Genomic DNA, 14,567 nt, shown 5'->3' with positions numbered 1-14,567 from the left:
CCATGACAAATGACTTCAAAATATAACACTCTTGAGCAATGGAGCTTTACAACCTAACCAACAGCCTATATTATTGACAACAGATATCAATATACTGGGGAGCACAAATATTGGGAGAAGCTTGCAATCTGTCATAGTCAGATATTTTATGACTGTAGGTATGCAAGAAATATATCTATGTATAGCTCAAACCTCTATGTGAACAGATATTACTGATGAAAAAACCCAGAGCTTACAAGTTAAGAAAAAACATGGTTTTATAGAAAAAGTAAATGCTATAATAACAAATGTACCAAATCTATACAAGTCATGTAAAACCAGATAGTAATACCAAACCTACTCAGAACTTTTGATATCATCTTGAATGATTTAATTACTCTTTAGAAGCATATCGCGCAGTACCATATCTATTTTATCAATGAGGAAAGCAGTATAATGAAGTACAGCAACCTCCTTCAAGCCATGTGAAGTCTATGACAGATGTGGTGTTCCTGAATCAGTGAAAATAAACCTGTGTAAACTTATTTTTTCACTCTTTTAAAAAAAACCAAAATCGAACACAAAAACCCAAACAACAACCAACCCATCAGTGATCAATTGAAATAGAAGTGTCTGCAGGGAATATTTTTCAGAAATCAGAAAAATGAATTGTGTGAAGATGATCTTTATAGCTCACACATATAGCTCACACAATACGTGTGAGCACACAGGCTGTAGTGACGAAATGTATACAGGAACACCAAACCCAAGGAACACTCCTGCTAAGCTGTATTGAGGTAAGAAGGAAGGGACAAGGCTCTGGTTGCTGGCCTCTGTGTCCAACAAACCATGTTCCTCCTGTATACCTGAAAACAGGACCTCATACGCGGCGCTTGGGAGTAGCAGTTGCACGCGCACTTGCCTATCACTCCCCTGTAGTAACACTGCCAGGTGTGACTCCAAGCATTTAGAAATCACTGCAGACAGAGCGAGAGGCGATAAAGGGAAACGGGCACAAGCACAGGGTATTTCTGGTTGATGGTAAAGGTACGGATATAAGAACAGAACAGACACCGCTGAGAGGAGATTTTCGATTTCCTCAAACATGGAACTATGAACCAAAACAAAAACCTCCTATGCAGAAATAAAATATTTTCTCTTTAGCATCAGATGACCTGTATGATTGACACATTGACTTAGGAAAGCTCTAAACTAGTTTGAAAAGGAGGATGTTGCACTACAGGGAAGCAAAAATGGGGAAAAAAGAATTGCCTTGAAGGTTGATTTTTTTTTTTGTCCTGAGGGAGAGGACAAAAAACCCTAACAACTCAGGAGACAAGAAAAATGGATCAGTCTGTTACATATCTGATTACACATTGCAAGGAGGAAAATGGGAAATACAGGAACTAAGAAGTCTTAGTATCCAGAAGATAAAACTTAGGCTGGCATCATAGAAGCTTGCCAAGACAAACCAGGGTTTGTTCCTGGGAAAAACAAGAAGTACTTTTTGTTTAGCCCATAATAGTTTACTTCCTCTGAAGTTCAGAAACAGGCATGAAATATACTTATCAAAAGTCTGGGCAATGTTAAAAGAAAAAAAAGTTAGTACTGCACTTCATGATACAACAGAATAATCTCTACTATCATCTCTGAAAGAGAATTAAGACAGATGTTTAAAAAAACCTTAAAATTAAATAACTAACTGAAAAAAGATCAAACTTGGTGGTAAAGGGCTCATTTATTCAAACAATAGACGTTAAACATTTTCAAAAAAGAAGAAGTTATAAAAAGATGTATGTTTTGTATACATGTGCATACTTGGTTGAAAAGTAGCTTAAGTCCAGTGATATTTTGTGTTTAATTCTGACTAGTTCAAGTTTTTTTCATGAGAATAGCTAAGAGGAAATATATCTGGAGTGAAAATAATCACTGAAACAGACTTCCTATTTACAAGGAAAGGTGTTAAAGCTACAGAATAACCATGTTTTAATCCCCCCAAATTAGAAATTTTCAGGAAATTGGTGGATAAACTATCTTTAAAATAAACCCGCCACAATTTCTAAAACCAAAATTACATACACAACACGAAACAATTCTGTTGTGGAAGGGAGATAAAATATACTAAAATACCAATGTGGTTGTAGTCAAGAGCTCCTTAATAAACTCACATAATCATAAAGAAAACGTAGCAAGAAAAGAAAAAAGGATCAGGAGAGGGCAATCCCTGATCACTTAACAGTTCTCTGAAAATTTATGGAGGGTAAGTGTGATTCCAGATGACTGGAAAAAGATGCTATGTGATCTTAAAAAGGGAAAAACACACTAAATGTATTAGAAACTAATGCTTGCCTTTGATACGTGCAAAGATACATGCAAGAATTTATCAATTAGCTAATTAATATGAAAGACTAGAATTTGGGTTTATTACGAATAAGTAATTTCCTTTACAGCTTTGCCATTTGATTTATTTATTTATTCATCTACAACATAATCAGAGCTTTTGATGCAAGAGTACTTACTGTTCGCATAGACTAAGAGAAATATGTAACAATATAATAGAGGAATACATGAATGGTTAAACATGGATGTTTTTATAGTGAGCAGCAAATGTTCGTGATCAGATTTGGAATCTTTTCAAGTGGGAGACTGTATAGGTTGTTTCCCGAATTCTGCTGTATTAAACATTTCATCACCAACTTTGATGAAGAATCAGAGAAAATCCACAATAAAGCTGGAGGTGACAAGCTGTGAGAATTGTAAGAATAGCACAGGAGAATAATAATTCAAATTACTTTAAAAATTTTAAAATCTGTAAGAGGTAAGAGAGAGACAACAGTCTGTAAAACAATTACAAGCACAGATACAAGGCAGCAAGTGATTGTCAATCAGTAGAAGGGAGTAAGTGTGAAACAAACTTCAGTAGAGTTGTGGATTGTTGAGGGCTCACCTGCAATCACGTTCCCAGATTGCAGTACCTCTTTCTAAGGAAGATGTAGGCAAATGGGAAGGAATCTAAAGCAAGACATCATCAACATTATACAAGATATAGATAATTTCATCAGTAAAGGAAGACTGAGAAAACTGTGTTCATCTGGCCTGAAAGTCAACAGCCTAAAAGGACAGCATCAGCTTTCAAAGACTTTGAGAAGAGCTAGGTTTAAAACCAGGTATAATTAATCTAGTTTGTAGCAAAGAAAGACATCCTATAATGCACATGCAAATTCAACTATAAAGCTATAAAAGACATAGAACAGGTTTTCTAAGGTTTTAGTAGAATTCCACTCTCCCCCCTGTCTAAGAAAAGGGATGCAAAGCATGCGATAGGGATGTACCAGACTATGCCTGCGTCAGTGCCTGAGGATGATTTAATCTTCAGTTCCTTTCCAGACACAACTCCGAATGTCTCAAATTATTTTAAAAACATATGGTTGGACATAAATGTACTTCAAATAAAAAAGTACAAGACACATTAAGGTTTTGAGAGGAGGGGAATCAAAATGGCTCCATTGGGTTTTCACTTCTGGTTAAACTTTGCATTTCTGATGTTTCCAACAAAAACGTCTGAGAAGTCTGTCAAAACACTACAGATGTTTCTCTTAGGAAAAAAACCCAAACATTTTCTACAGCTTTGCATTCATCTGTAATCTACTTGAAGCATCACATGGGAAAGAATCCTGGAGTGTAATGGTACTACAACGGCCTACTGTGACTTAAAAATGTGATGTTTCTCACCCATTTTGTGTCACAAAATAAAGAATAAATCAAAGAATTCTCATTTCTGAGAAAAAAAGTTCTTTTCAGAATATTTTAATCTATGGCTTTTGTTCTTTTTTTTTTTTTTTCTTTGCTTTCTATTCTTTTGTCTGGAGAAGATGGGAAATCCACTGCTGTATTGCACAGGTATAACTAGATAGGCACAGGAGAAAAAGTGAGAATCATGCCAGGGAAAGTGTTATCTGCCTAGTGAGAAATTCTTCCCTCGTGGTTTCTACCTCCATCTCAATTGGAGACAGGGAAAGAAGGAGCACAGATACTGGAAAAGTTGTCCAATACCAGCAGCTGTTAGTCCAGTCTGTCAATACCCAGAGGCTGTTTCCACTGCAGGAATTAGGAGGAAAACATGAAGAAAGGGAGCTGGAATTAGAAGCCCTACTGAGATGAGGAAATTGAGATTCCTCAAATTCCTCAAAATTGAGACTGAAATTGAGATTCCCCAGGAAATACTGAGCTGAAAATTCAAGAAGTCTGAGTGAGCATTAGATGGACCTCTCATATCTATTTGTTGAAGACAGGTTACAGAGCTAGATGGACTGCTGGTCTGAGCCATTACGGCTGTCCTTGTCACTGGTATGCTGGAAGCTGAATGGCTGCATGTGCACTTGCTAGCTCTACGGCTAGACTTCAGAAGGAGCAGAAGTCCCTCTCGGTTTGTTAAGGTTGGCCTTCCTCTTAATATATGTATACTTTAAAATTACCTTGTCACTGCTACAATAAAAATATATATAGTAAGTTGAATGTATGTGATTTGGATATATATTCTGCTTGCTCTTCCAGTTAAAGACTCTACTGACAGGTAAAGATCTGTTGGTTCTAAAGCTTTAAAAAAAACAGCATTGCTACACTTTCTTCTTTGTGTTTGTCATGAAGCAAAAGGGGAAAAATACATTTGAGGCGGAAACAGAGAACATATTGAAGAGAAATTAAAAAAAAAAAGAGTAAAGAAGAAAAAATAATTCTCTTACTACAGCAGTAATAATGTGAAAGAAAATGCTGAAGCCTTTCTTCTTGAATATGAAATACAATGTACTCTACTTCCTAGAGATAAACAAGTCTTCCTGTAGAGTTGAAGAAGTCTTCCCTAAGTACCATGCGTTTCCCAACATTGGAAAACACTATCTCATTCCAATGAAACTATTTTCTTCAGAGGCTTCTTCCAGCTCTGAGAAAAAATACGTCGTGAATAGCACGGTTCAAAACAACTGAGTAACCTTGTACAAATACAGAACTGAATAAATCTCACATAACCAAACTGTGCATTCACTCGTACAGCCCATCTCCGGTTATACCATAGTCCTTTCTTGGCAGGTATCTCTATGCTGCAAATAGCATCCTACATCTAACTTCCTATTATCAGAAAATGCTACGGAATTCTTCTATCCCCCTTTTTCCATCATGCTTGTCAAATGCCACAGCCCCATTAGCAAGAGCTCCTTCAAATAGTCTCTGCCTTCCACCACAGCAGTAAGCAATCAGGGAGGGAGGAAGGCAGAGGGTACGCAATGGGTAGGCGAAGTAATACCATGGGTGCAGAGCAGTAGGAGCAGCACAAAGCTGAAAGCATAGTAAGAAAGGTAAGAAGGGTATTGAAATAGTAAAATACTGCAAAAGAGTTATCAGATTAGAAAAATAGTCTCACTCACATTTATGTTTAAAAGCTGCTACAGAAAGATGACTAATACAGTACCCAAAATGGGAATAATGCTGACACGTTTGCTGATCTCAAACGAAAAGCATTTTCTTAATGCTCTGTTGTAATGAAATCATCTCAGAAATAAATATTTGGAACTCATAATCAGGACAGCTAATGAATGAGCTGAAAATTGTTCCATCAGATCTATTCTGCAAAGAAAAACAGATTCCACCAATTCCAGAAACACAGAAAACTCTTAGTTCTTACAGAGTATGTGGAAAAATGCAGAACCTTAAGAGGCCCTCTAACAACAGGCATGTCAAACACACTGCTGGATCCAGTAGACAGGATCTGGTCCTACATCTTTCCCACCATTCTAAAGCTCCCTTTGTAATTTATGTCTAGCAGTTAAAATGAGCCAGAAATGAATGAATAGCTAAACCAGATGAAGCTGATTTGCAGTGGGGGACAGGATAGGTTCTGTGTCTCTCTGAACTTCCTAAGACAGCAACTAGTACAGCGATGGAATCAGAGCATGCCAAAGGCTGGCTGTAAGGGAAACTCCTTCTTACTAAATTCCTGCATTCTGGTCTCCCTTTCTGTAAACTGGAAACATTTGGTTTAGAAGAAGTGTCGTCCCACAGTCAACTTATTTAACTGCCAAGCCCCATAGGCTCAGAAAAGGGGAGTTCTCCTCTTTCCGCTCTCCCCCGCCTCCATCCCCCGGCAGAACCCAGTCTCTGCAGAAGCACACGCCGTAGTGAGAGGCAGAACTAGCTGTCTGGCAAGAAACTTTTTATTTCCAGCCTGTCTCTCCAGACAAATTTGGTCTTTACCACAGAATGAGTTTGACAGCTCTGCCCTCCACCATGAATGATTAATTTGTTATGGGTGTCTAGTTTAACCAAAGATGGATTTGAACAGAAAAAGCCCTTGTATACTTGCTATTTGGTAAAGCTGCTTTAATGTAGGTGGAACCTCCTTCATCAAATCACGGAAAGCAAGAGAACCAAGACTCATTTTAAAATGTCATTTTTCTCATTATAATAATCCTCCTGCGTATATCAAAACTGATCATGTGAATATATCTATGACAAGTATTTAGAGCGCAAACTGGAACTCAGAGCTCTTTGTATTCCCCTAGATTGCCTTAAACCTATAGAAACTGTAAGGTAGAGCTATATATACAGTATTCTTGAATAGAAGTTTTTGAAAAGTTGAGATATCTGATTAAACGAAGAAACTGAAATAAGAGAATACTCCAAACAAACACAGTAACAGATTATGGCCCAAAACACAGACACGTACCTGGCTGATAAGGAATTTGAACTGTGTGTACAGACAAGTTTCACTAAACTTTTTTTTTTTTTTTCTTTTTAAAGAAAGATGTGTATGGGGAGTGAAGCAGATGGGGAGGAAGAGAAGCACCATATGAAGCTGACAGAGAAGACAGAAGGAAGCATATGTTGTGACATGAAGACTATAACCCTGAAAAAAGCTAAGGGTAAGTGCTGGCTTAAAGAAGCTTTGAACGCTAAGCTATGAAACACCCTGTTTGATTCTTCCTGAGTTCAAGGAAATAGGATGTTGCATATTCAATCTGAATAAGTGGCAATGCATCAAAGAAATTACCAACTCATCAATTTCTCATCTGAATGGGAAAAACCTGCAGAATTCTAATTTTGGTATAATGATGAAATTAAAAAAGGGAAAAACAGTGTGTTTAGGGTAAGCTATTATGAAGATATATAAAAGTGTTAAATTGTCAAAATGAGGAAAATGGAATTAGTTTTGTGTCAGGGCACAAACAGGATTTATAATAAACTAATGAGATTTATTTTGAAATCTATTATTCTTTGTTTGAGATATATAGGAGAAAATAAGATGATTCAATAATTTCCTTTTGCTGTAGAGGAGCTGATGCTCACACCTGCAAGACATCGAGCAAAAAAACTTTGATTTTCATTTTAAGAGGTGAAGGGAAAATATTTGTGAAGGGGAAAAGAAGAAAACACTGATAAGCAATACAAAGAAAAGGGTTTTTTTTCAAAATTGTAAGACTAAACAGGTTCTCAGACCAACTCAATCATACTGATTGATTAATGTATGGACAAGGATAGGTTGTACAATGTTACTGTGTTTCTAGGCATTTATTCAAGTGGTGGGGCACTTGCATATAATTACTTTCTCTTTCATAAATTAGTAGCTAATTAAGAAGCTAACCGAAATGCAAGTCACCTACGATTTTATGTTATTTTTAATTCAACTATCTTTATGTAACTATAATCTAATTTAGAATTGAAAGTTTCACATCGTATTTTGTTTACTCACACCACTCAACTTCACCCTTGTTTATTCAGATATTTTGAGATGAATTTATGTTAATATATTTAAAATTCATAATTTACAAATACTATAGAATTTCACTCATCGGACCTCTTGTTTTAACTCCCAGTGCTAAGTTTCTATGTTTCTTAATAGTCTCTTTGTTTCTTAATGAACAAAGAGTAAACTCTCTGGCACCTACAGATGAAACACAGCAAATGCTGGTTGCTGGTTTCTGCAAAAACAGTACACACAGACACAAAAACTGGGGAGGCTTACAAGCTCGTTGTGTTGAACCGCAAACACAAGGAAAAATTTTCCCTACAGCTGGGTCACATTTCACAAAATGAGAGCTTAATATTTTATAACATGAGCATCTATGTTAAAGAACTTAGAAATTGTTCTTTACCTTGAAGAGGGATAAACAAAACCACGTATACATGTATAGTATGCTACAATTATCAGTACATCAGTAGCTGCAGATTGTGTTTGTGATAAAGAATTGAAGCTTTTAAGAATCACACTCATCATACTCCCCCAGACAATTTCTTGCCTATCTATCTTATCCATTTTGGATGTCAAAAGGCATTGCTGGTGCCCAAGTATTTATCATGCAGAGGCAGTTGCCTGTTTCTTCCCCTGCCTCTCCCAGGCCTGAGAATGATGTCCCTAATTCACCGTTTCAACGAATGGTCTCCAGCACAAGAGATGGACAGACCAGCAGTGTGCCTTCAGAACTGGGAACTCTCTCCCCAACAGAAATGGAGTCACTACAGAGGTCTAGAGGTCTGGAGTGTCAAGCAAATTTTTTTTTTTTTTTTTTAAGTAACTCTGTGTTCCAGTCAGGCTGTGTCTCCTGGGGCACACAGAAGCAACAGTTTATAAAGAGACTAACGCTGTAACCCTTTGTCAGGAATTAAAAACGGAGGCTTGAGGCCTGCCATGTCTCCTGCTGGGCAAGACCAGAACCAGAATTTTAGAACCCATCTCAGTTTCCATCATATAAAGAGTACTGGAGGAACTACCTAATTAACAACAGGTTTTGCCTTCTGTGCCTAAGCAGTTTAATGAGACCTCTCTCTACTTTCTGCACTTGAAGCTTTTTAAATCTGCCCACTGAGAACCAGTGACCGTGGTTCTTCACGAGGCGCAGAGGCTCTCCCACTGGGCATCTCCCCCTACTTGCTGCCAACCCAGGCCTTTCCACCCACAGTCCACTAGGTCTCACGACAGAAGGTGCACTTGTGTGGTGGATCACGCAGCTGCCACAGCACATGTGGCGAGACCTGCAGTGCGAGACCTTCTGATCGGCTCCTGCAAATGGGGAACCCCACTTGGAGACCTCGTGCTGCCGCGATGTCCCCCCTTCTCCAGGTTAAGCAGCAGCCTGCAGCTAAAACACACCCAGACCAACAGCTGCACCCAACACGGCCAGCACCGAAATGGGAAAGCAGCGCTGCCGGTAACTGAGAAGCAGACACACTGGGGAACTGGCATGACAGGAATAATATCAGAGTTTCTTTTGCTTGATGTAAGAAATTTGATAGGTTTGTCACAGGTGTCAAGCTGCTTCATGGCCCCTCAAAAACTATCATGGACTGAAGAGCAAAAAAAAGCTGCAGCAGTGGTCTGTTGCCATTTAGGATGCCATCAAGAACCAGGAGAGGAAAGTTATCTGGCTTAAAGAAGAGATGGTCTTCTGAAAAAGTTAGTGACCAGGAACTGACTTAAGCCTGCAAAGTGTCTGCAGCCATTCATGAACTTGAGCAACAACATTATTCAAAAATTCAAAGACATTAAAAGGACTGAAAATTGCACTTATCTTCATCAGGCTCAAGTCTCCAGAAACACAGCTTTAAGACTCAATTAGAGATAACACAAGTGTCCATTACAGACTAAGGCTGTTTTGAATTAACCATATCACAATCTTCTATGTCATTTTTGTAATTTCCACCAGAGTGTCTCTGGCATTAGAATACAGAGTTTCCGTGAGACTGTATTTCTATACTTACCACCACCTTAAAAAATAAATATATCTCCATCACCATCCAGGAAATAGTAATTACTTTGGAAGATATAACGATATAAGGATGATGAAAAATTACATTTTTTTAACACTGCGTAACTGCAAGAACCAACTAGACAGAATGACAAAAAGAATGAACAATATATGTGATATTTATTAAACATTATTACTGATGTGTCAAATTTATTACTCGACAACTTTCCTAATAAGCTTATGGCCTAGATACGGATTCAAGCTACATTCAAATAGATTTTTTGAAAGAAAATATTTATCTAGAGATATATACACGTTTTTGTAGTAGTCTATCAGTCTCAACTAGATTTTTACTGAAAAGGTTTTTCAGAGCTGAAATGGAACTTTCTGATCTTTTCTGCCTGACTCAGAGCAGACTTAAGCAGGATTCAAGTAGAAAATAAACTATAAAAATTAGGATATTTGGAAGCAGAACTTCCATGTTTTCTCTTGTTTGAGCTGTTCCACTTTGAATAAATAATCAAATATTTATGGCTAGAATGCACAAACAAGAGAGACTTGGCAGTCTCTAGTTTTGCAGCCAGGACACTCACATGGCAGACCCAGGTTCAAGACCTTGCTCTGAATGAAGGAAAGGAGCAATTTGACCTTGTGTCTTCTACATGAGGGTCAGCATCTTAGCCACTGGCTATTTTTGTGATTCAGAGGAGCAAGGCTCTGGTTTCTTCGCATGATATATGAAAATGTTTACTTTTACCTCTACATTGAACAGAATGAACTTTTAAAACCAGTATTCAACAGAGCTCTGATTAAAACGTCAAATACTATGTTACCACTTGCATACAGTAAGAATTATGTATTTCGGATCATGCTTTTAAAAATTTTTTTTTTTTTTAACAGGACTACCTATAGAATTGGGCTGCACTTTGGTTATGTTCAGCTTTGCACACGCTACATTTAAATACAAGATAAGTTTTGCTTGAAAGCATACAGAGTTTGACTGTGCATGGCTGGCACTGACTACTGGTCTGTCATAGGAGAGTAAAGATTTACCAGTGGATCTTACCAGTTCATTACCTGAACACAAAAATCTATAAACGGAAGAAAGCATTCGACAGTGACTCAAGTGACCTGGTTCTGCTGGTAACTCATACTGACTTTATAACACTAGACAGGTCTTTTTGACTCTCTCTTCTTCATTTACTCTGTTGATGTTTATATGGAAATCTCTTCATCTCTCAATATCTCATTCAGAACCCTTCGCTCAGATTCTAATACTGGTAGGAGCCTCAAAACCTATTGATAGGCTAACAGTAAAATCACATTATAATCAACAAATACCCATTACAATTTATTTAAAATATGGTAAAATATGATGTTTGCAGTCTATAAAGGAGTTTGATCTGTGAATCTTTACCAAAGAGGACTTCTCAAGAGCCCGCTGAAGAAAAGACTAACATACATTTTAGCAATACTAACGTGTTTAGTTTGTTACATACCTTTTAGCAATATTAACACGTTAATGTTTAGCAACATTAACGTAAGTGTATGTCATTTATCAATAACATACATTTTAGCAATATTAGCTCCTAATACATTCATATTTCGGTTATACAAGGACTGCTTTTCTTCAACTTTGAAAGTAACATTTCAAACTCACACATTTTACATTTGCAGCTTACCTGTGAGAAACAGCTCCCCAGGCACCGTGCTTATTCGTTAGTATGTTGAGTATCTTCTGTTTCAGCTGATTGGCTGTAACATGATCTCGATGCTTAGCAGCACTGATAAGATGATCACACATCTTCTCCTCCTCCCTTCTGTCAGCAGCATACTGAGCACACTGCGACTAGGAATGAAAGTAAATCTACTTCACAAAAGATAGGCTATTTAGAATCGCCTTAAAATGCTTATTTACTAAAACTCTTTAAATATGACAAGAAGTCTTAAAAATACTTTTAAGAGGAATAGGACACACCATTTGATTGAAATGGTTCTACTACTATATATTATCCACGAAAAAGCACTCCATTAGAACATGTAAAAATTGAAATATCAAGGGCAAAGACAACAGAATTGCAATTAAAAACATTCAGCAATGCATCTCAGTGTGTATATGTGTGATCATGGATATGCCTTAAAAGCTGGTCTTCATTTGTAGAAGGTTTCATGTGTTCTCAGGTATAACATACATAACATAACGTGCAGGAAAAAATTATGTACACAGTTTTTTAGGTTTAATACCTACAATTAAAAAGCTATTTGATAATTTTATTATTATGGATGCTGCAGAGAAACTCCTTTAACTATGAAATTAGGGAGTCTATTTTCTATTTTATATCACAACATGAAAAATTTTCATAACATACTGTCAATTCTAAAAAACCCTAAGAATTAAAAAATCGCTCATCTCTCAAACTGAAAAAGATCTAATGTTTTCATCATGTTTCCTTTAAGAGATAACTACCTCTAAAATAAATGCTGTGGTTATTGACCTTCATGCAAAATAGTCTATAGTGTATTTTAGTTTTGATAAATCCTTTTTTTATGTATAATAAGCACAATATAGTTTTTCCATGTCTTTTCTCAAAATCATGTTAAGTTCAAATCCAATTTCTCCTCCTAGTAAAGATCCTCTCAAAATGTCTAAACAAAGCAAATGTATCCATACTAAAATAAATGCATTATAAGTATCATTTTCGAGGTGTAAATTTTAAAGGCTAGATTATTCTCAAACCAGCTAATTTTAAAATCCCCTTTTAAGAGACATTTTTGCACGCACAGTCATTGCGCCCCATTTTAGAACATTTACCCAACACTCAGTGCTCTAACACAATGCTGAACAGTACCCTATTTTCTAAGATTCAAAAGAGCAATTAAAATTAAGTCAACCTCACACTAAATTGTAGTTTATTCTTCACATTTCTACACCCTACCTTTTTACTACAGATCACATTAGCATTCAGTAAGATTTTAACAGTGGTCTTTCCACCGTGTTACAGCCATTATTTCAAGTAATCTACCTGGAAAAGAACAATCGTTACACTAATTCATAAAGGGTTAATTCATTTTTCAATTTATCTTCTTGTACTGGGAAGCACCAATTAGTACAATGATCTGCCTTAGTAATGAGGTTAATATTTCACCAGCTCATTGGACAGTAAAATTAAATTTTCATTTTTCTTCCTGAACAATTACAAAGGTTAACAAAATGAAAGTTAACTGTGAAGCACCCATTCTGGGAGGAATCTCCCTGGCCCTGACTGCAACTGGAGTCACAGGATAAAATTTAGATGCTGGTCCATGGCCTCCCCACTACGCAGGCGACACAGTAACTTGGTGCAGCTTGGGCCGAAGCATTTCACCCATAATGATTCAATTAAAGTTTAAAAGGTAAAAATAAAATAGCCACTCACTTCTCTGGCTGAGAGCAATGATTAACATGTACTAAAACCCAGAACATATACCAATACAGCTTATTAAAACAAAATGACAGATTTACAATTATGCAACAGAAAACTACCAGAAATCTCTTTGTCCCTACTACTTTCAAGTAGGATGAATAATAAAATGTTCGGTTATATACCTACCATTATTAAAGACAATATATAAAACATTCTTTCAGACTTTAACCATCACCTTATTTAAGTACAGCTGAGTTTCATATTTAACACAGGCTACATTTCATAATTTTCTTTTATGACTTGCAGATTTTATCTTACTCTTCTAAAACATGTCGCTGAGTTTTTTATGTGACAAATATAATGAAAATTTTCATATAGGAAAAATGTGTTGGTTTCTTTACCAGACAATAAGACTGACTTAAGGCTATTCCTTTAAGGACTTTAGTTAATATTCTAAATCATATTTGCTAACAGAAGCTGGAAGTTAATTGAATATTCTCATTTTGTCCAGAGTTCTGACAGATCTTATGCCTCAATGTATTCTTCAAAGAGCAGATAACTCAATCTTCCATTGTCATCTTAGGTTACAGCATGATGCTCAGATAAATATCAAATGTTATTTATTGTTGAGGCAATATGAAACTTCACTCTGACACACACTTAATTGTAAATGTGATTTTATCTGAGTTCAAAATATCCAGTATATGCTTGGTAATAAAGTTGTTGCAATCCCATATGACAAGTGTCTGCTGTCTGCTCTGACAAAATGAAGTAAAGGTTATGTGTATTCAAAATGACCACAGATATCTCTGTGTCTCACACTTTTCAGCTAGGTCAAGGAGCGCAAGAACTAGTCCCTCAAAGTGCACATTTGAGAGAGCTGTTTCAAGGAGATAAAAACCTCATCACAACTAAGATTACTGGATCCTATTTCTAGCTTCCAGGTGCTTGTTGACATTTTCTGACAGATGAATTCATTGATATAGCTATTTATTATCATCAATACTAAGTCAGTCTGTCTTAATCCCAATGTTAGGTCACTTAAGCATTAAAACATTTGGAAATGCATGGTTGTGTATGTATACTTACACATGCAGAAATGTATGCAAGCACAGACAGGTTTGGAAATACAACAAAAATAATGACGCTGAAATGTATAAACACCGTAAAAATACAAATCCATATTTGATAAAATCACGTCAAAAAGGAATTTTTAACTGTACTCCATCACTTTTACATGAAAATTTTTTGAATAGGAACAAAATTGGTCCTGAAGAAATAATCAAAAACCTGTTAAACTGAACATGCCTTAAAAATAGCTTTTTTGTTTATTTGGATCATTTTCAAGCAATGTAATTTAAATTGTATACTGCAACACTCTGATGAAAAAAGCAATTGAATGTTGACTCCTTTTAGGAGTAAGAATTATAGACATTGAAGAGTTATGGGA

At 36.4% G+C, this 14,567-nt stretch overlaps 1 protein-coding gene across 9 annotated transcripts in view; it reads right to left on the bottom strand.

Moving 5' to 3' along the window:
* Window positions 1-14,567, bottom strand: part of NBEA (neurobeachin) — a 511,894-nt gene that overhangs the window by 223,354 nt on the left and 273,973 nt on the right. For all 9 annotated transcript variants that reach the window (XM_054223413.1, XM_054223357.1, XM_054223366.1 and 6 more), the window contains one exon: window positions 11,396-11,562. In XM_054223413.1, coding sequence (XP_054079388.1) covers window positions 11,396-11,562 — 167 coding nt within the window. The remainder of the gene's footprint in view (window positions 1-11,395; window positions 11,563-14,567) is intronic.

This window comes from Rissa tridactyla, chromosome 1, assembly GCF_028500815.1.
Source record: "Rissa tridactyla isolate bRisTri1 chromosome 1, bRisTri1.patW.cur.20221130, whole genome shotgun sequence".
Taxonomy (NCBI): domain Eukaryota; kingdom Metazoa; phylum Chordata; class Aves; order Charadriiformes; family Laridae; genus Rissa; species Rissa tridactyla.
The sequence above is the reverse complement of the archived record's forward strand: the minus strand, read 5'-3'. Positions and strand labels throughout refer to the sequence as shown.